The following is a 19,812-nucleotide window of genomic DNA, read 5'->3' as shown; positions in this document are numbered from 1 at the left end:
GTTAGCATCTGCGGCATCAGCAACAACGCAGGAAAATATTGGACAGTACGCTGTAAGGTGTACGGCTGCGAAATTGAACTGAAAGTAGATGCGGGTTCTCTACTTCAGGCGAACCTTATTCCGCTCAGCGTCTTCAAACGCATATCAAAAACAGCGGCATTGCAGAAGAAAGCCGCAGTGCTCCCCGCCTACAATGGGTCCGTAATCGTCCTAGAAATTCATTGTCCTTGGCGTGGCGACCGTAGCACTGAAGATGAACGGCGCAGGGAAAGAAACCAACTTCTTCCTCGGCAAGAAAGGGAGTCAAGCAATTGTTGGCCTGAGCACTTGCCGTGAGTTCGGCATTGTCCCGGCAACCATCGACGCGATAGGACGAAGCGGTGCAGAGGCGCCCGAGACAGAATTCGCGCACCTTTTTCGTGGCACTGGTTGCGTAAAAAAAAAGAAAATACAAGATGGTTCTTCGGCCTGATGCTGTTCCAGTCGTGCAACCAACGAGGGGAGTGCCACTGGCTCTGAAGAAACCACTACGTGACGAACTCGCCCGCATGGAAAAAGCAGCCATCATCATGACAGTAGAAGAACCAACTGAATGGGTGAGTCCACTGGTTGCTGTACGAAAAAAGGACGGGTCGCTCAGAGTATTGGACCCACGCAAAGGGAACAAAAATATATTGCGTGAGCACTGCCCCATGCCCATCCGCGAAGACATCAAAAGTGAGTTGTCAGGGGCACAAGTCTTTTCGCGTCGAGATGCAAACTCCGGATTTCATCAGATACCACTTGATGAAGCTACATCACGGATCTGCACGTTTGCAACACCATTCGGGCGTTATCGCTTATTAAGGTTACCGTTCGGAATTTCATCGACCAGCGAAGTATTTCAGAAAACGCTGTCCGAAATCTTTGAAGGTGTACCTGTACGTCGATCACGTCCTGGTGTGGAGGGCTGACAAAGCTCAACACGACGAACGTTTGCGCGCCGCTCTAGAAAGGGCAGAGCTCTAAAGGGCTGACCTTTAACCCAGAAAAGTGTGTCTTCGGTGTGAGCGAAATAGCATTTTTGGGTGACGTGATCAACGCAGAAGGTGTGCTCCCCAGCCCCGAATTGACCAAAACCATCCGAGCTATGCCCGCTCCTGAAGACAAAAATGCAGTGCGGAGAATGATGGGAGTCGTAAATTACTTCCGCAAGTACAGGATGGGAATTAATATTCAGGACCACGCGAGCGCGTGGCAAAAGCCACCGATGCGCACTCTGGAGGCCTGGCGCCTGTTGTCGAGACCGGCGCGGCGCGCATGCGCGTCCTTTTTTACTCGCAGGCACGCTGATTTTCTCGCTTCCTGCAGCGGTGCGGCGATGGTCACTGAAGCACCGCAGAGCGACGCTTTTGTAGCCTTTCTTTTATCCCGGGGCCCTATTCTGGACTGCACAAATTGCCGGCAATTCAGGCAATTTTCCGGAAGTCTTTTCTGATTGGCTTTCAATTTTGGTCACGTGCTTCCGGTTGACAAAGCGGTTGTGTGTGCTGTCGTCATTTTGACGTTTCATGTCGTCTACGGACACCAGTTCTAAAGTTTGCCTTATTTCTCGTTACTAAAGGCGCATAATTCTTGGCCGGCAATGAAAAACCAGACTAAATGCAGCGGACATGACAACGTAAGCCTGCCTTTGCTATTCAGCAACAATACTGCTTGTAATACACACCCCCTCTGTGATTGGCTGAGAAGGCGTGACGTAATTTAAACAGTTGGCGGGAACGATTACGTCATGCATTGGCAACTTCAGCCTGCGTAAAAGTGACGTAACGCTACGTAACAGCTTGAAAATGGCGGCTGTTTTTGTCGCAAAATACAAGCAAAATAGGGCACAATATTGCCCCGGCTTACGGCGCCGCGAAATGTGCGGCAATTTGCAGCAGGCGCAGTTTCGCATGCGCGCTGTTTAAAGCGTGTTTCCTACCGGAACAAATTATAGTTTCAACTGCTTCCAAGTCAGCGATCATGGAACATACAAATAACATGCAGTATTTTGCTTCTATGTTTGGCAATGAAATAAAAATTATTTGTTTGGCGTAACCGCAACATAAGAGGGCAGTACAAGCCTCTCCATGACAAAGAGAACCCAATGCATGGCATTTGTCCATACTTGTCCTAGTAAGCTGTTGGGTCACATGATCGAACTCAAGATATAAATAACAATGAAAAGTGACTATTTAGTTCATTACAGCGCTGATTGCAGTCGAGCTTGACGAATGAGTGAATCGGCGACATCGGTGCGCTCCGCGGTTATCAGGCGTAGCGCTTCGCTGCTCTTATGTGTCATAGAAGCGATGGTCGCGGCCGTCTTTTTCTGTAATCACGCCATAAACTTGTAACATAGCAGCAGACGATGGCGTGGCGGCGGTGGCGGCAGGGAAGGTGATAACGCAACAAAGCTTGCATCGAAGCAGAGAGCCCAGTTATGTTAATAAAAGCGATTGAAAGAAATAAATAGATACGATAAAAAAATTGTGTGATGTTCTTTAGCTCGACATCCGCCTTTCGCTCGCTTTTGGATCAACGTTACTCGATCGCCTTGTGGTGTTGGCGTGAAATTTGACCTCCTGTAATGTGTTTTTCTTGTCACCCTCAGCTACCGTCTTAATTTTTATAGTACAGTCGGTAAAACGCTTGTCTATAACAGCGATTTCAACTTCAACCAGCTACATCCAAAAACTGCCGAAACATACTCGTTCCAAACATGTCGGAGGCAAAAGCGAAGGGCTAAGACTTCGGAATTCCGCAGTAGTTTTATTCAAATCCCGCTCCGGCGTGGCAGGATAGGGCTGAGAGTACGAACGCTGTGTTATAGACAAGCCTTTTACCGGCTGTACATGCCAAGTGTTTTTATATCTTTCTTGCACAATATTTGATGCCTTGGTAGCGATCTTTATGAGTGACTCGTCAAATTACACTGCATGTCGTCATAGCTATAGGTGCAGCACGTCACTGATTGCTTACGTCGTGCTTACGCAAAAAAACATGGGCGAAATGCCGGCAATTTGTGCAGTCGAGAATAGGGCCCCCGATGAAACATTTGCGGCCTATTATGACGATTGCGCTGGCTTTGGCGCAAGTGCTGCTCGCGTCCTGATAAATGTTTACAGGGATTGTTTTGTTTGGCATTTTGCTCTTTGTGCGTTATCGTGTATAGACGCTGAGACTAGCGGCTTGCGAACGGCGTCGTAAAATGAACCGTGTGTGAAGTACAATCACAGGGTGCTGCTGCGATATATCGACAACGAAATGCCAGCGAGATGAATCGCGAACCTTTATTCAGTTTGTTTACTGTGTATACTACTCAACCACTGAACTTGTATTTCAGCCCAGTTTCCGCTGCCGATAAAGTAGGCAATTTTTAAATGCATTAAAAAATTATATCGATGTCGTTTTTTGCTGTCTACTTCCTTACTTAAATGACCTAAAGAGATACTTATTTAATTGTCTGTTCGCTCTGCACGCCAGCATTCGTCAAAATGGCACATCGGGTTCCAATCGCAGAACGTCCTAAGATTGTTCGCTACTTCTAGTAGGCATTCCTAAAAGGGAAATTTGCGGGCTTACTAATCGGTCGACGGATGTTGTTACCCGAGCGGTTCATGCCTACAGGGATTAAGAAGGCCGGCTTGCAGATGGCCAGCAGAGCTGAAGGACAAGGTTCAAAACAGAAGAGAAGGACAAGCTGATTGTTGCTGCAGTGGTTGAAGACCCGCTACTTAGGGCCAAATAAATTCGGGAGGCTCTACGAGAATATGACGACGTTCTTCGATGGGGACCCGAGGTGCCATTTTGACAAATACCGAAGGGTACAGAGAGAAGAGAAAATACTAGGACTATATTTCTTTGGAACAATTTTAAGTAAGGATAGAACAACAAAAAACAATTTCTTTTACAAACCTTGCAAAGTGCCTACTTTAGCGGCAGCATAAAGCGTGCTGAAAGATAAGTTCAGTGGTCATGTAGCACACAAAATAATGACAATGAATAAATGCTCGCGATTCATCTCGCCGACATTTCGTTGTCGATAGCACGGCACCCTGCGATTCTGTTTCATGCAAGTTTCATTTGGCGACGCCGTTCGGAAGCCGCTAGCCTCATCGCGTATAAACGATAAAGCACAAAGCAAAAAATACCAAACAAAACATTCCGCGTCAGCATTTATCAGGATGCGATGAGCGTTTGTGCCAAAGCAGGCGCAATCGTCACATTAGGCCGCCAATGTGTCATCGGGATGAAAGTAATGCTACAAAGGCGTCGCTCTTCGGTGCTTCAGGGACCATCGCAGTTCCGCTGCAGGAAGCGAGAAGATCAGCGTGCCTGCGAGTAAAAAGGGACGCGCATGCGCGCCGCGATGGTCTCGACAACAGGCGCCAGGCCTCCAGAGTGCGCATCGGTGGCTTTTGCCATGCGCTCGCGTGGTCCGGAATGTTAAGTCCCCGTCTGTATATACCCCGGTGTTGTTGCGGCACCTCGTCAAGGACGATATCATTTTCGAGTGGACTGCAGCTCACGCGCGCGAGCGGGAAGCCGTATGCGAGGCGTTAACGTTTCCCCCGCTCCTGGCTTTCTTTGACGAGAAAAAAGTGACAAAGCTGGCAGCGGACGCCTCTGCAGTGCGCATAGGTGCGTCTTTATTGCAAAAGCATGGCAGTGACTGGCGCCCAGTCATGTATGCATCGCGGACGCTAACTGATGGCGAAACCAGTGTTGTACGGAACGGCGTTACAAGGAACGGCGTTCCTGGAACTAGTTCCTTTTTGGAGGAACGGAGGAACGCCACCGTTCCATTAAGGGTCGATGGAACTGTAACGGTAACTCGTTAGGTTTTTGAAGGAACGGCAGGAACGGCGTTCCTGCCGTTACATCGCTAGGATTTGGGTATTTTTGATGCCAAGGCTCGAGTACAAAAATCCACAAGTCGCTACTGCGTTTCTCTTCCTATAAGCTGGTCAATTTGCCTGCCCTTCAGCCGTAAGTGCTGCTTCGAAGGTCAAAGGCAGAAGGATAACCACGCAGCAGGCCGCAGCTTGTGCTTGCTTTCATGCTGGTTGAACTTACCCGGCGTTCGACGGGTGAATAGCGTAACCGCGAGAATGCTTTTCACCTTTCATCGTTTGCCTGGGGAGGCCAGGACGCGCGTCTGGCCGATAGAATTGGTCCGTGGCGGGGAAAGATTGTCTAATACGGGATCCGGAGATTTCGGTGTCGGACCTTTAGGTGCAGGACGTTTCGTTGCAGATATTTCTGTCCACGGACATTTTAGTGCACTACGTCTTGGCTCGGACATTTTGAGTCACGGATGTCCCAGGCATTCTTTTAACATTTTAGCTTTAATATTGTAATTTCGTGACTTCTTATGATTTTACGTTCGGGACTAGTGCTTGCGCTGCCGTGCGTGGAAACTAACGCTAACCTCTCGCGGAGCATTGCCACGTAAAACCCAATTTCTGTGGTAGATGGTAAAAATAAACGTTGGTTATTTGCACGCGTTCAACCTTTTTTTTTTTATTTTAACATTCATGTGAACAACCCTAGTACTTTAAGTGTTACCGAAGCGCTTTGCTTTCACTTCACCCAACGGTGCAAGACGCTGCTGCTTTTATCCCCCCCCCTTCCACACACACACACACACAGCGAAAAAAAAAAGCAACAGAAAAACAAGGTATAGATTAGGCGCGTGTGCATTCCGTTTTAATTATTTTCTCCATCAATGTCGTATTCGTTGCATTCGATGTCGGTTCTACTTAAAACTAACCAACCAACGATCGCACTTACGGTGGCGTTACTTAGGGGAGGGGAACGCTGAGCCCCGCCCGCTACAAGCCCCTTGGGTAGAGAGATAGGGGTGTCACTTGTGGTTCACCATTCCGTCATTCCGTCAACTGGACTTCGAAAACTTGAACACGACTGTTGCCGCTCTCGTCACACTAACATATTCAATTTTTTTGCTGGGAGAAAGCAATGTATGCCTGCGGTGTCCATAATATGCGCGACTTGATGAGTTCATTCCTAATGGGGAGACTGAAGGTGAAGACAGAGCGATTCCTGGAGTGGGGGCGCCATCGGTATGACAGCGACGCGCGGAAGGGCATAGCCAACAAACTATAGTGGCCATTGTGTTCTCAGCGGCTTTTTGGGTGGGTTTTTGTTGCACATTATAGAGGTTTCGTGAGCTCCTGGTGAATGTAAATAATTTTCCTCTTTCACTGCGGTGAGGCTTCGGAGACCGTGAACTCCGCCACGCCTGTAGGATTTTCAGAGGAAACCGAAAATAATATGACTGAAAAAGAAATCTCTTCGAGATTCGAGCGTGCAGGCGGGAGGGGGGGGGGGCTAGGACATAGAATTAAAATGTGGTGAATGTAGGCATGTAAACATAAAATGAAGGTTTGTTTTCCCGAAAAGGATGGGTGGAATTTGTATGCACAACCCGTACGCCCTTAATCAATATTTAGGACATTAGAAGCTGCGGCTGTTTTCAAAAAGGCCCGTTCTTCCTCCATGACAATATCCTAGACCAGTGTTCGCAAATTCATTTTAGCAAGGCAGCCCAGCCTACGTAATACCCTTCATAAGGTTTTCTGCATTCTGGGGGGCTAGCTAATGTTTACGTTTTGGATATTGAGAGTGTGCATGTAATTTATGTAATTTGGGGGGGGGGGTGTAATTCTCAAACAATACAAAAAAGGGATCGGACCATCGTAAACACCGGTCTTAGCTAAAAAGAGCAAATATAAATTAGCAACCAATCGTAAATGAAAAAAAAAAACGTGTGCTAAAGAAATCAATCGGCTGCATAACAGGTGTTCCCAGGAATAGGTAATAAACAAAAATATATAAATGCAGAATTTATAAAAACACCTGGCAAAGATCAAACATGGCATCAATCAATAAATACATTCACTGCTCCAGATTGTTGTCCATAACCCACGTTAAGCGGAAATAAAAATATAACGGCTCTCGCAAACAGGCAAGCACCGGATAATTTGGTTGCCGAAAAGTTTGCGCACAGAAATGTCCGTACACCGAAATGTCCGAGCACCGAAACGCTCGTTCACCGATATGTCCGTACACCAGAATGTCCACACCGAAATTTCCACACCGAAACATCGTGCACCGAAATGTCCTAGCGCCGCCTGGAGTTTGTGCGGTGCTCCCTGAAAAAATACGCCTAGGAGATTTTCTTTTGATTATTTTTATCTCCAGATAATCTGCTGCCGGCGGTGTTAATATTCGTATAATATACATAGTTCGATGTGAGTTTAAAATTTCCCACTTAATTTCGCCCCGGGATTATCCGAAACTATATATTAATTTAAAAACCCAATTGTAACGTTAATGTAACGACACGTTCCTATTTGAGAAGTGGAACTGGAACGCGTTCCTTTCGCAATAAAGGAACTTGTAACGGGAACTCGTTTCAAAATTGGGAAGGAACGAGGAACGAGCTTACGTTCCTATTTTAGAGGAACGTGTACAACACTGGGCGAAACACGATATTCCCAAATCGAAAAAGAAACGCTCGGCATCGTGTTCGCGTGCGAAAAATTCCACCATTTTACATACGGCCGCAAGATTCTTATCGAGACCGACCACCGGCCGTTGCTTGCAATTGCAAAAAAAAAAAAAAAAAATATCGGCGAGATGCCACCAAGGCTACAGTGTTTCTTTGTGCGCTTGCTCAAGTACAACTACGATTTGCAGTTCGTTCCTTGCAAGGACCTGCTCCTGGCTGACATGCTCTCCCGCGCGCCTGCTCCCGCGTCGGACCCGGCAACAACCGAAGACGTCGAAGTCCACGCAGTTCAGGTCGTCTCCGGAATAGTAAGCACACCAACGAAGCGACGTCTTCAAGTTGAAACTATGGCAGATCCTTATCTAAGTTTGGTGATACAGCAGCTTGCCGAATGTCGACCCATTGAAGGGGAATTACGCCCGTTTGCTGCTGATCTATCCGTCATCGAAGCATTACTTAAAGGATGCAAAGTTGTCATGCCCCTGTCCATGAGATCTGAAATGCTAAAGATAATACACTCCGGGCATCTCGGAATTGACAAGTGCAAAATAAGAGCGCGTGGATTAGTTTTCTGGCCTGGCCTTGACGGCAGCATAGAATCGATGATTCGTTCATGCAGGGCATGCCAGAAATATGCGTACAAGCAGCAGTCCGAGCCACTTGTTCTTCGGCCAACACCCAGTATGCCGTCGTACAGGGGAGATTAAAAGAAATACGAACAACGGAGCACACAGCCTCCGCCGCATTCCGCACCGTCTGGCTGCACTGTCAGTAAACTGCGCGCATGCGTAGTTCTTTCAGAGCGTTTGAGAGTGTGGCCTACTGTTAGGGGAAATGCTTGATAAAGAAGCGACGCCGGTCATTTATTTTAAAGCGTCTTGTTATGCTCTGTCGCCACTGAGCATCCTGTTATCTACTCATTTGGGAGCCAAGCGCGCAGCAGGCTGATTGCAGCTAGCATAATGCCGTTCAACGATCATCCTGCTCAGTGGCGACGCAGCGTGAAAAGTCGCCTCAAAATAAACGACCGGCGTCGCCCCTCGATCAAGCATTTCTCAATAATGTAGGCCACACTCTCAAACGCTCTCGAAGAAGTGCGCATGCGCGCAGTTTACTGACTTTGCAGCCAGACGGTGCAGTATGCGTCGGAGGCTGTGTGCTCCGTTGTTCGCATTTCTTTTAATCCCCCCTGTACAGAGTAGGCATCGATATCTTTTCGTTTGCTGGTGGCGCATACTTGGTAGTCTACGACGCGCACTCAAACTTTCCTGAGGGGGAAAAGCTAGCTACCATGACACCACGTGAGGTAGTAGAGAAAACGTCCGCTATCTTCGCACGCTATGGGATCCCTGGACAAGTATGCACAGACAATGGTCCTCAATTTGTGTCGAAAGAATTTGCCGACTTTGGAAAACGGTATGACTTTGAGCATATCACTTCAAGCCCGCGACTCCCTCGGTCCAATGGTTTAGCTGAAAAGGGGGTGTAGGTAGTCAAGCGCATCATGAAAAAGACTACTGAGTCGCGTGATGATTTTTGGCTAGGTCTGTTGTCGTATCGGGAATCTGGATTAGAAGATGGCCACTCACCCGCACAACTATTACAGGGGCGGCAACTGCGCACCAGCGTCTGGCAGAGCTGAGCTCGGCAGCGCAGCAGCAAAGCACAAGCAGCAGGACAAAGCCACTGTCACTACTGCAGCAAGGAGACACTGTGCGTATACGGGACCACGATTGGTCACGCAAGGCGAGAGTACTTCAGGAAGTTGCTCCTCGATCCCACATCGTCGAAACTAAGGATGGACGGCTGCTGAGGCGGAACCAAGATAAACAGGAGCGCCGACTTCGCTCTCTCCGGCGGGCTCTTAATGTCCATAACTCGCGGAGCACAATGTAGATGGCGCAGCGAAAGGGACCTTAGCCGGCGGCGGCTAAGCGGCCGGCGTTCCCCGTGCGCCGGCGGGCGAGTTGGCGGAACGCATTCCGTCGGCTCTGTCGTCTGCTTCGGCGACGGTAGTTTTGGGCACGGACTGCTTTGGGCCTGCTTTGGCACCGCTTCGCGTTCGTTGCGCGCCTCCTTCGCACAGTTGATTAACTTGTTCGACAGCACCTTCCGGGTAACCCGGACCCGACGGAATTGAGTGGCCGTACGGCAAAGATACGTTAAGAATTGGTTTGCATGGCGGGAAAACAAAATATAAAGACCACATACAAACATATGGCTGCTATACAAACACTACCTTTTGGGCGGTGCTTGCCGAAAATGTGGCTTCGTTTTGTAAATTTGGGAATACCAATTTGGCTGTGTTTTAACAGGTTTTACAAAAGGCGAAAGGAGCAACTGGTTCTGATCACTGGCGATTATAAAAGTTCCCTCAGCTTTCTCGCAGTTCTGCAACTTGCGTCCAAAACAGAGTGCGCCTAGAATACGGGCCGGCACTTACACGCTCATCAGAAAAGAACAGAAATGCGATAACATCACCCGCGACTGCCCGCGACGTAGCAATCTGCTCAAGATCAAGTCCCTGACAGTGCGGTCTTTTCACAAGCCTTCATTTCGCGATAACTCGCCGAAAGAAAAGGTTTAACGAGCCGGTTGTTTTGCTGGTCAGCCGCTTAACGAAAAAAAAAAAAAAAAAAAACGCCGGGAACCCTGGTAGGCCAAAAAAATTGCAGCCGTACAAATCGCAGCATTTTATTTGGAGACCGCGATGTTATCGACGAGATAACACGACCATAGAGCGACAGTGAACATCGGGCGGTATGTTGCGGCATGAGTAAAAATGAAGTATGCGTTTGATATTCTTGGGTTCCTTATCAAGCTGACAGTGTTTTTGTACACTTGATACAACAGGGCAGCCGTCCAATTCAGTCATTGGCACAGAAATGTGCATCATTGCCGTTTGCCGATGGAGTCTCCGGGCGACCCTCGTAAGCGTTGAGGGTAACCTTTGCACTGCATCGATTCGTCGTAAGCAGAATCACGCTAGACTATGTTGTGGCGTTCCATATTACTCTTGCTCATTCTTTGGTGCTTCTGAAGTCGTCGTCGTTCAGTTGCGTCTTACATGTGCTGCGTTAGTACAATATTTTTAGTGGATATTCATAATGTCAGACTAAATGTTCCGGGAATAAGCGATCGCCATGTATGCGGCGGCGTGCGATTATCTGCGCCGTCTCTTGCGGCCGCTCACGGGTGTTTAAATTCCGCGCGTGCACGCATGCCTCCTGCATAGTAGGACAGGCATAAGACAGACGTCGCTGCGCAAGAAAAGATGCCTCTGGGGAGAGCGAAGAAGGGAAGAGCCATGTACAGAGGCACAGCGACGAGAGGGCGAACGAAGGAGGAAGAGAGCAAAGGGAAAGCTGGGCGGCCGGCGGCGCGTGGACATTATCGGCCCGAGCAAAGAGAGAGAGAGCAAAAGATTTTTTCTGGGCCACAGTCGGCGCTCCTCTTTATATCTTGCTCCATGGACGGAACAGACAGCACCAGCTTCGAACCGAGGAAGACTTCCGCGCCATGCCTGGCGACGGGAAGAGCCCCGACGCCGAGGGTGACAACGCACAAATCGTGAGCCCGGACACTCAAGTACAAGGTCCTAATCAGCACTGTCTCGCCGCTCGGAGCCTGCAAGCCAAGGAGCCTGGAATGCCTGAGTTGCAAAATGAACGCAGGAGACGGTTGGAACACCTGGAACCACTGAAGGTGCAGCAGTCAACCGAGCCCCGCAGGTCAACCCGTCACCGCAGTGAACCAAAGAGGTTGCGCTATGACGAAAGTTTCCGTCTGATCTCTTGACTTTACTTGTGATTTTTTGTTGTTGACTGCTTTGTTTTGGCAAAGGAAAACAGATGTATCGTACTTGGCCGTTGCGACGCGCAAGCCGATAACGAGCCCCACTGTCACACCCTCTCCCTTCCCTGGCTGCGCATGCGGCTATATAAGCGAGCCCAATAAAGCTGCGTGCGGTCTGCTTTGGCTCAGTCACATCATGTGTCGTCTTACTGCCACCCACACATGATACGTCTTCCTGCACTGCTTTGTTCGTTGCCTTACTATACGTCACTGAAGCCAACGGCCTATAGGTTTGGTTCACGTGTAGTCTTGCTACCGCGTTTCATTTTGAGACGAGTACTTGCTGCATTGAAAAAACTCGAAGCCTCGAAGCATAGCAGCCTTTACAAATTCCTCGAAGTACCTCAAATTTATTATAGCCACCCTCCACACCTCCAGCTTTGCATGCTACATCTGCTGCGTTTCGCTTTTCCTCGTGCGTTACTAATTAGTATTGTTTGATTGTTGTACTTTATGTACTGTAGGAACTATGTGTACTTTAGTCATCTCGTCATGTTAGAGTGAAACTGCGTTAATGCTACCGTGGTTATAAACCCTTATTCCCGACTTTTCAGGGCTGAAATGTAACCCGAGTTCTACAGCTTTCTGGTCGCAAATATTTGTGAAAATCTGAATATTTCTGGTTATCAGTCAAAGGAACAATGTCCTCTCCTATAGCATCCCAGAATAAATTATGATAGTCGAGTAAGTTAATATGTATTTTAGTTTACGAACGTTTATTACGAAGAAAGTCTTATATGGCCCGTTATGCTAAAATCCTTCGTCTGACGTTGTTAAATGGCAGAAAAAACCCATTGGCTGAGACGTCAACATGCCCGCCCACAATTATAACATACCCGATTGGATTGGCCAGTGATTTCGACATCTGCAGTTAGAAGCTCATATTGGCTGCATGCGACGTCAACGTAACATACCGATGAACATCAAACCAGTGTATTGTCTCGCGCGTCTCACTTTGCATTTGTGTGTGATGTACTCTGCAGCGACTACGTCAGCGGCATCTTGGAAACGCGAACGTCTACGGAAGTATGCCTCCGGAGAAGAAGTCTGCCTGCCAGAGCTTGTGCCGCGAGTCGATGACATCAGAAGTCTTCAGTATGAATAAAAACACATCTTCAAGGCCTATCCTCACGTCCCACCGAGGTCCAATGGCATTGCCACACGGAGGGCGGGGCAATTTCATTTGCGTGCACAGGTAACGTGCGTGCGTTTCGTAACGTGTTATTCTGACTGTGCGCTCGCATAGTGCTTTGTTTTCAGCAAGCTCCTGGATCACAATGCAAAGTCGGCCTGTGGAACGTGTAAAAAATGACCAGCAAACAAGCAGGCAACTCTCACCTGCGCTGGGACCAGACAGCGGCATAATTACGCGATTTCCCTTTCCTAGCCCGACCGCGCTGTTATGTCCGCCCTTACTACTGCATCGACACGAAGTGCTATGCAGAGGAGGAGAGAAAGCCCGGTATTCAGTTCTTAAAAACGGGAATGGTCGGCGCGGAGCAAGAACCCCCTGCTTTGTTTACAGTGCCAGTTACAAACACACAATCACGCCTGCATTTTTACCCATCGGCTGGTGAGGGCGTGCAGGGTTCGAAAGCGCCTCCATAGCCCATCTGAGACGATGTCAAGCTCCACAAGCCGAGAGAAAACGCTCTATAGTGGCCTTACTTTAGTTCTGGCGCTCTCTATTAGCAACGTACAACCGCTGCAATGCTGTATTGAAGTGCTGTCTCTCTAGTTTGCGCATTAGATGAACAGTGCGCGCGTAAGTCACAGTGCGTAAATAAAAGCCGGTTGCAGCACTGGAGAAAAACCTTGGGCCATGACTGAAGTGGCAGATACCGCGGAGGTTCGCGGCGTGACAAACAGGAAAATATCAGTTTGCTTCGCACTCCCCCGTCGGTTCAACCACCGAGGAAGGTCAGCAGGCGAACACGAAGGTAAGCAGTGTACACCGGTGTCAAAAAGAGCGGCATATGAACGGCGGCTTCAATGGTGGCAAGGGGGTACGAATGTCTCGACCTTTCACAAGAAAACGTACAAATGTATTCTTAAAAATAACGTATCTGCAATGTTAAGAAGCTTAGGGAATGGTCCACTGATTATTCAAATAATGGGCAGTTCACGCCTGGAAGCTGATTATTGCGTTTTCGAGGAGAGGTCACTATTCGAGGCTGAAAGCGGCGGTATATATAAATGGGCGCGATGCCGCCGTGGCATCGCGCGCATTTATATATACTTTACGTGTCCCCCCTATTTTTGCCCTTTCGTTTTAATAAACAGTTAAGTTTACGCTAGCTCTCCGTCTCGTCGTCTGCCAATTTCTGTTAGTATACCCAGCGCAATTCAAGATGAAGCAGTGCCAACACCCCCCATTCTACGTCCTTTTGAACTGCGCCTACATTCCACTGTAGCAGCAGCAGCAGCAGCAGAACCGGTGCGCAGGTTCGCCGCCTCGCGCCACGTGCGGGCTAGACGTAAAGGCTGGGTACTTACTACACGATGAGGCAAGACATAAGCTGCCCTGACGCACGCTACCTGTCCTTTCCGCAACACCCTTTCCTGGACCGGCGCCTCACTCCTGTGCATACGTGAAACAACCAGACGCGGGGGGAGCACAGTGTCCGCCCATCGTCGTTGTAGCAAGGTGCCCAAACGGGGCTCTGAAAGTGACGCTGCCATCATGGACGCCGGCCTAGCCTGCGTGGTGGCCGTACTCGCAAGTGTGTGCTTAGCTGCGTATGTCGCGCACTGGGTGAGGAGGAAAAAGTACGACCTGGGAGTGTTTCGGAGATACGGCATTCCAGGCCCCGAGCCTCACCTGCTGAGCGGAAACATCCCTGAGCTGAGGAAGGACCATTTAAAGGTGGGTCTCAAGTGCCGCAGTTTAACGTCACAACGTGTAGCAATGAGCCGGGGCTCTGGAAAATCGAAACCAGAGTACTCAGCGACGTCAGGTAAATGTCTTTTCATTTATTAACAGCCATGAGCACAAAATACAAGCTTCGCTCATTCAAAAGGCTGCTGTGGGCCGAGAACAATGATACAAATTTTCTGGCAAAAGAACAAAAATCGTGTTCCCCCCCCCCCCCCCGCCCCCCCGTGATGGATTCTTAGGTTGGCCAATCCCTCACTGACAGTGTGTGCTACTCTGGAGGTACGCACCACTTTTCTAGAATAGCCACAGCAGCTTTCAGGTGTGCACTGCGTTGGCCTAACGTCTAGGTTTGGGGTGTACGGCGCGAATCGGTACCTACATCTTGGCGTTCAGTGATTGATTTTTTGAGTGTGTGCCAGTTTGAAGTGTTAAACCCAAGATGTGACGTTATGCCCAACTTCCCATTTTGACGTTTATGACGCCATAAACTTCATAAACCTCAAACATTCCCAACCTCATAAACATCAAAATGGGAAGTTAGGCCTAACGTCGTTTGCCTAACAGCCTTACGGCACGAAGAGCAACGCCATCATTCTCGTGACGGATTCTTTGGTTGCAGTCTGAGTTTTCCAAACCGCGTCGACCATGTCGAAATCGGATAGACGCCGACTTCATAACGCGAGGGACCCAAGTGCGATTGCGGCGACGGGAAGCGTTTTAATGCGCAGAATTCTGTGCCAAGTACTCCCGCGGCCAGGCCCGTGTAACGCCCTGCATTTCCTCAATAACGCAGATTTCACGAAAGTTCCGAACGCAATCGATATAATAGCGTAAGTGGGGATAATTGGTCGAACGAAATTTTGAAAAGCTAAAAACTAGGAAAAATATAAAAAAAGAACTGTAAGCGCAAACCGTACAACGCTCTGCATTTCCACAATGATGCAGATTTTGCGGAAGTCTTGCCTGTAATTGTTTATTAGCGTAAATAGAGCAACTTCAAAAAAAACTAAAAAATAAGCCAAATATAAAAAAAACGCCAAATGGTGAACCTGCATTATCACAATAACGCATATTCCGCGAAAGTTCCTCCTGTAATGGTTATAATAGCGTAAATGAAATAATTGGTCGCACAACATTTTAAAAGCCAAAAATTTGGCTGTAAAGAACTCACTCTCAACACAAGAGGCATGAGTATGCTACGCATTATTAGACAATTGTCTGAATATCTCCAGACGTTCGTCTGCTCAGTAGAGCGTCAGCCGTGTGAAACCGACCGCACTGGTTTGGTTTGAACAACGCCGCCTGTATGAAGATTGCCTAACACGTCGCGCGCTTTTCAATGAAAAGGGTAGGGACGATTAGTTCAGGCACTCATCCGCTATGTGGCGCACGCCGGCGGACATCTCGCCTTACGTCACTGCTCGCGAGTCGCGAACGCTGCGCCCACTGCTACGACGTGCGTCTGTCAGCTTGCCTGTTGGGTTAAGAGCCGTTTTGCTCACATTAGCCGCGACGGGGCGATAGTTCTGGGGCGCACTGGGGATCTCGTTCAACGTGTCGCTCGCTTCCTACTTGCTGCATTTTCCCAAAAATAACTGACAGAGGCGGAACTTAAGTAGTGTAAGAACATATTAATTGCAGGGCTGACAAATAGCTAACAGAAAAACGATATTTCCGGATGGCGCAGCCATTATTCTTCTGATATTTTTCTCTCTGGAGGATTTAGGGAAGAAAAAATTGCGTTTAAATTTTTTGTTCAGGCGCACACTTCTGCCATTACTTTCTAAAACTATCCCGTGCTTCTAAATTTCAGACGATTATAAAATACAAAAGTATAATAATCTTTATTTGAAAGCACTGAATACATATACGGGCCAGCCCAAGCGAAAAAAGGCTTGTGGGGCCGTGCCCGGCAGTTGCTGCCCATTACGGACACCGCAATGCAAATATTGTCCTCTTAAAAAAAAAGGAAAACGATATAAAGAAGAAAAAAAAGTAAAAAGCAGGTACAAAAAGAAAAAAAAGAGTCTGGGAATAAAACAAGCACCAGAAAATACATTCAACAGCTTCCACCATTAAACATTCAACCACGTAACATAAAAACGGCGTCTTTAACTTGAGCACGAGAGGTAAAGGAAAACAGTTCGGAGGGAAGGGAGTTGAGGATAGAATGGACATAGAAAGTACGCAGCCGCTCACCATATTTAGTGCGAACCGTCGGCACAACAAAGCGATCTTGTAAGCTGAGGTCACGTTGCGGAGTGTACAATATACAGTGTTCGGGGACCAAATATATTTTAACACCACAGTTTGTTTAAACAACACAAAAAAATCGGGCATCCTTGACAACTGAAAAACGTCTGCATGCGAATCAAGCAATGCAGCGTACATTACAGACCTAAGAACGGATTTCAATAGACAGTAAATTTTGTTTTTCCAGAAGGTGGTACAGAAGTAAAAACTACAAATGCCATACCCCAAGACGCTGTAAGCAAGTGCATGAGATATTTCTTTGCGTATGTACACCGGACATAATGATTTAATAGAAAATAGGAGACAAGCAACCTTTCTGATTCGTACATACATACGCTGCATGGCTATTCCAGGACATATCAGAATCAAACAATAAACCTAAGTACTTAACAGTAGATTGTTGGGCAACAGGTGTACATGCACATTGGACACAATTACTAGTATGCAAAAAATTGGAACGTGGTGAGGAATAAGCTTAGCTGGATTATGGAAACAGACTAGTTGTGACTTATTGTTGTTTATTGTAATTAGATTGCCGCTGTACCACCGCATTACTTGCATAAAGTCATGCTGCAGGTATTCTGTTGCTAGTTTATAGTTATTATGTCTGGATACAAGCACCGTGTCGTCCGCATATTGGAACACTCGGCAATAAGTGCAAGAACTACTGAGGTTGTTAACGTATATATTAAATAAAATAGGAGCAAGAATATACCCCTGAGGGACGCCTGAGGTTAAAGGAGTCATGAAGAGAAAACACAAGTTTGGTTCATTCGAAAGGTTGCCTCGTTAGAACCATAACGACACCACTTATAACGCAAACTTCGCTCAAATAAGCTACATAATTAGGAAAAAAGGAAATGACCATGCGACCCACCAGCTCATTTTCCGCAACAGAACCTATGATGTCACTCGAGAATGCTCTGCGATTGGCGGAGGCCGGCAAAAGCAAACGCATGTTAGGCAGGGCTTACAGTTTGCATAGCGAGCTATATGCCCGTGAAACATACTGCACATTCTTTTTATGACAAAGAACGGTGGAGTAAACAGTTGAAGTTCCGAACAAACACGCAAGCGTGTACGCCAATGCGTACGACACTACCGCCGGCCGAGCTCGACATCTCGCCATCGCGCAGACGAATTTTCGGGTTCGAGGCTCTTAGGGGCCAACGAACCGTTCCAGCACGTACAGCCGCGACCTTGCTTGGTGTCTTAATCCCTTGACAGGTGGTTGGCCGTCATATCGCCAACCAGCAAAGGTAAAAATAGAAACGAGGGGAGTAAGGAACAGCAAGAAGCGACGAGATAGTGCCAGTCGTCGCAGAAGTTTCGAATGGTGTTGGCTTGCTGCTGTCGTTACGAGCTCGTTTCTAGTTTACAACCACTGAAAACTTCAGTTTGTTCGAGTACTTTACAATGAAATTTCGTTGCTGCGTTTTGAAATGCCCATGTAGTACGGGCAAATCGTCGAGGGAGTGCGACATCCCCGCCGCTGAAGAGATCTCCTTTCATGTGCTGCCAAACGACGAACCGCGGCGAAGCAAGTGGCTACGTTTTGTGAACTTTGCAAACGGAGGAGAAAGGGAGCTAAAGGAAGTACAAGTGTGCCCGCTTCATTTCCGACGAAATGATTACGGCAGGGACCCTTACGTTAGCTCACTCCTGGGACATGATGGCGCTCGTCGCCGACTTCGTCAAATCGCCGTAAACGCGCTCTGACCTTGGGGGGAAAAATGCCGTAAACACCGCGCATTGACGCTCGTATCTTTCTGGTCGGAGCAGAGAGCTCGCGCGAACGGCTTTCCATACACGACACCGGCCAACTGGCCTAAGCGATACTGCTACTGAAATTGAACTATTATTAACCGTAATAAAAATACGGCACATACGTACCAGTCTGTATTCGTCCTTCGCGACGGGGCTCACGAGGCAGCGGTGCCGACGGCAGGGCGTTCGTCTGTTGTGGCTATCGCGGAATGGTCGCTTTCCCGTCCACCGCGTATCCCACAACTCCTGCCGCTCGTGCACTTAGAAGCATTGAGCGTTCAAGTGGTGTGAGGTTGTTAAATGCAAGCCCTAGCTCCTAGGCGAGAGTTTTGTTCTCCGGATCAGGCGAGTCCATGACTAGGGCTGCGGGTGCACTAGGTTTTACTAGTATTTTAAATGCAGAGCATTTCAGTAACTCACGATGTCACCCGCGTTGGCGTCCGTAGTCCGCATCGCTCCCCGTCGGTCTGGCATTGGATTGGATTCGATTGGATTGGCTTGGATTGGATTGGATTGGCATGGCTTGGATTGGATTGGTTTGGATTTGGATTGGATTGGATTAAAGTGGATTGTGTTGGATTGTGTTGCGTCATAGCCGCGCCACGTTGCGTCATAGCCGCTCCACGTTGCGTCATAGCCGCGGCAGGGGGTTCACGGCACGTTTCACGTTTCACCATCGACTTCATCGACAATGTCTACGCGGGAAGAGAAGGCGGCGCGGCGGCGTGCTGCGGATGCTCAGCGCAAGCGCCGCAAGCGAGCCGCCGACGCCGAACTTCGCCAGCGAGAAGCCGCAGCCATTCGTGAACGTCGGGCGGCTCATGCGGGAGGGAAAACAAGCACAAAAAGAACAGAACTCCTGCTGGCGCAGTTTCAGGCAGGGGGCGCGCGAGCACTGCGAAGGCGGGAAATTTGAAATGCGTCGGGTGGTAGCAGTGAGCGGATAACGGCGCTACAGCCCATTATGGCGAATCAGTGCTCTGCATTTCCAACAGTTTTCACGTAGAGTGGAATTTATAATGGCCGCCGTCTCGGTTTCGGCACGAGTTTCGGTTCCTGTCTGACTCCCGCGTGTGGGTGCTATATGGAGTCGACATACTACGTATCTGTTTCATGGACCGGCTCGTATGACGCCATTGTTCACGTCACCAAATGTGCAATTTTAGCGGGAGATTTAAAATTTTGGCTTAAATTGCCTTATTTCTCAGTGAATAAAGCATCATTTGCTTCCGGGAAAGCGCTTATCTTTCCAATAAAACACCTAATCTTTCCAAAAAAACAAACTTTTGTTTTCTCTTCATGGCTCCTTTAAATGTTGTGAATTGCTCTTGATCGAACGCAACACAACAATTTGAGAACTATTGGTTAGGTACTGGTTAATTACGGATAGAAACGGGCCTCTGAAACCATACTGGAAAAGTTTATCAGATAAAACGGTGTGATTAATAGAATCGAATGCCTTGGAGGCATCCAAAAACATGGCACAGGCAAATTCATTATG

General features: G+C 48.2%; 1 protein-coding gene across 2 annotated transcripts in view; it reads left to right on the top strand.

Annotated features, from left to right (window-relative positions):
• The first annotated feature begins 13,985 nt into the window (after positions 1-13,985).
• The window catches only part of LOC144178503 (cytochrome P450 3A24-like), a 74,731-nt gene continuing 68,904 nt past the window's right edge, over positions 13,986-19,812 (top strand). The window contains exon 1 of one of the 2 annotated variants that reach the window (XM_077706427.1): positions 13,986-14,279. In XM_077706427.1, coding sequence (XP_077562553.1) covers positions 14,097-14,279 — 183 coding nt within the window. In that variant the 5' untranslated portion in view covers positions 13,986-14,096. The remainder of the gene's footprint in view (positions 14,280-19,812) is intronic. The other variant, XM_077706420.1, reaches the window with a different exon arrangement.

Source organism: Haemaphysalis longicornis, unplaced genomic scaffold, assembly GCF_048455015.1.
Source record: "Haemaphysalis longicornis isolate Haplotype H1 unplaced genomic scaffold, Haemaphysalis longicornis Haplotype H1 scaffold_1, whole genome shotgun sequence".
Taxonomy (NCBI): domain Eukaryota; kingdom Metazoa; phylum Arthropoda; class Arachnida; order Ixodida; family Ixodidae; genus Haemaphysalis; species Haemaphysalis longicornis.
The sequence above is the reverse complement of the archived record's forward strand: the minus strand, read 5'-3'. Positions and strand labels throughout refer to the sequence as shown.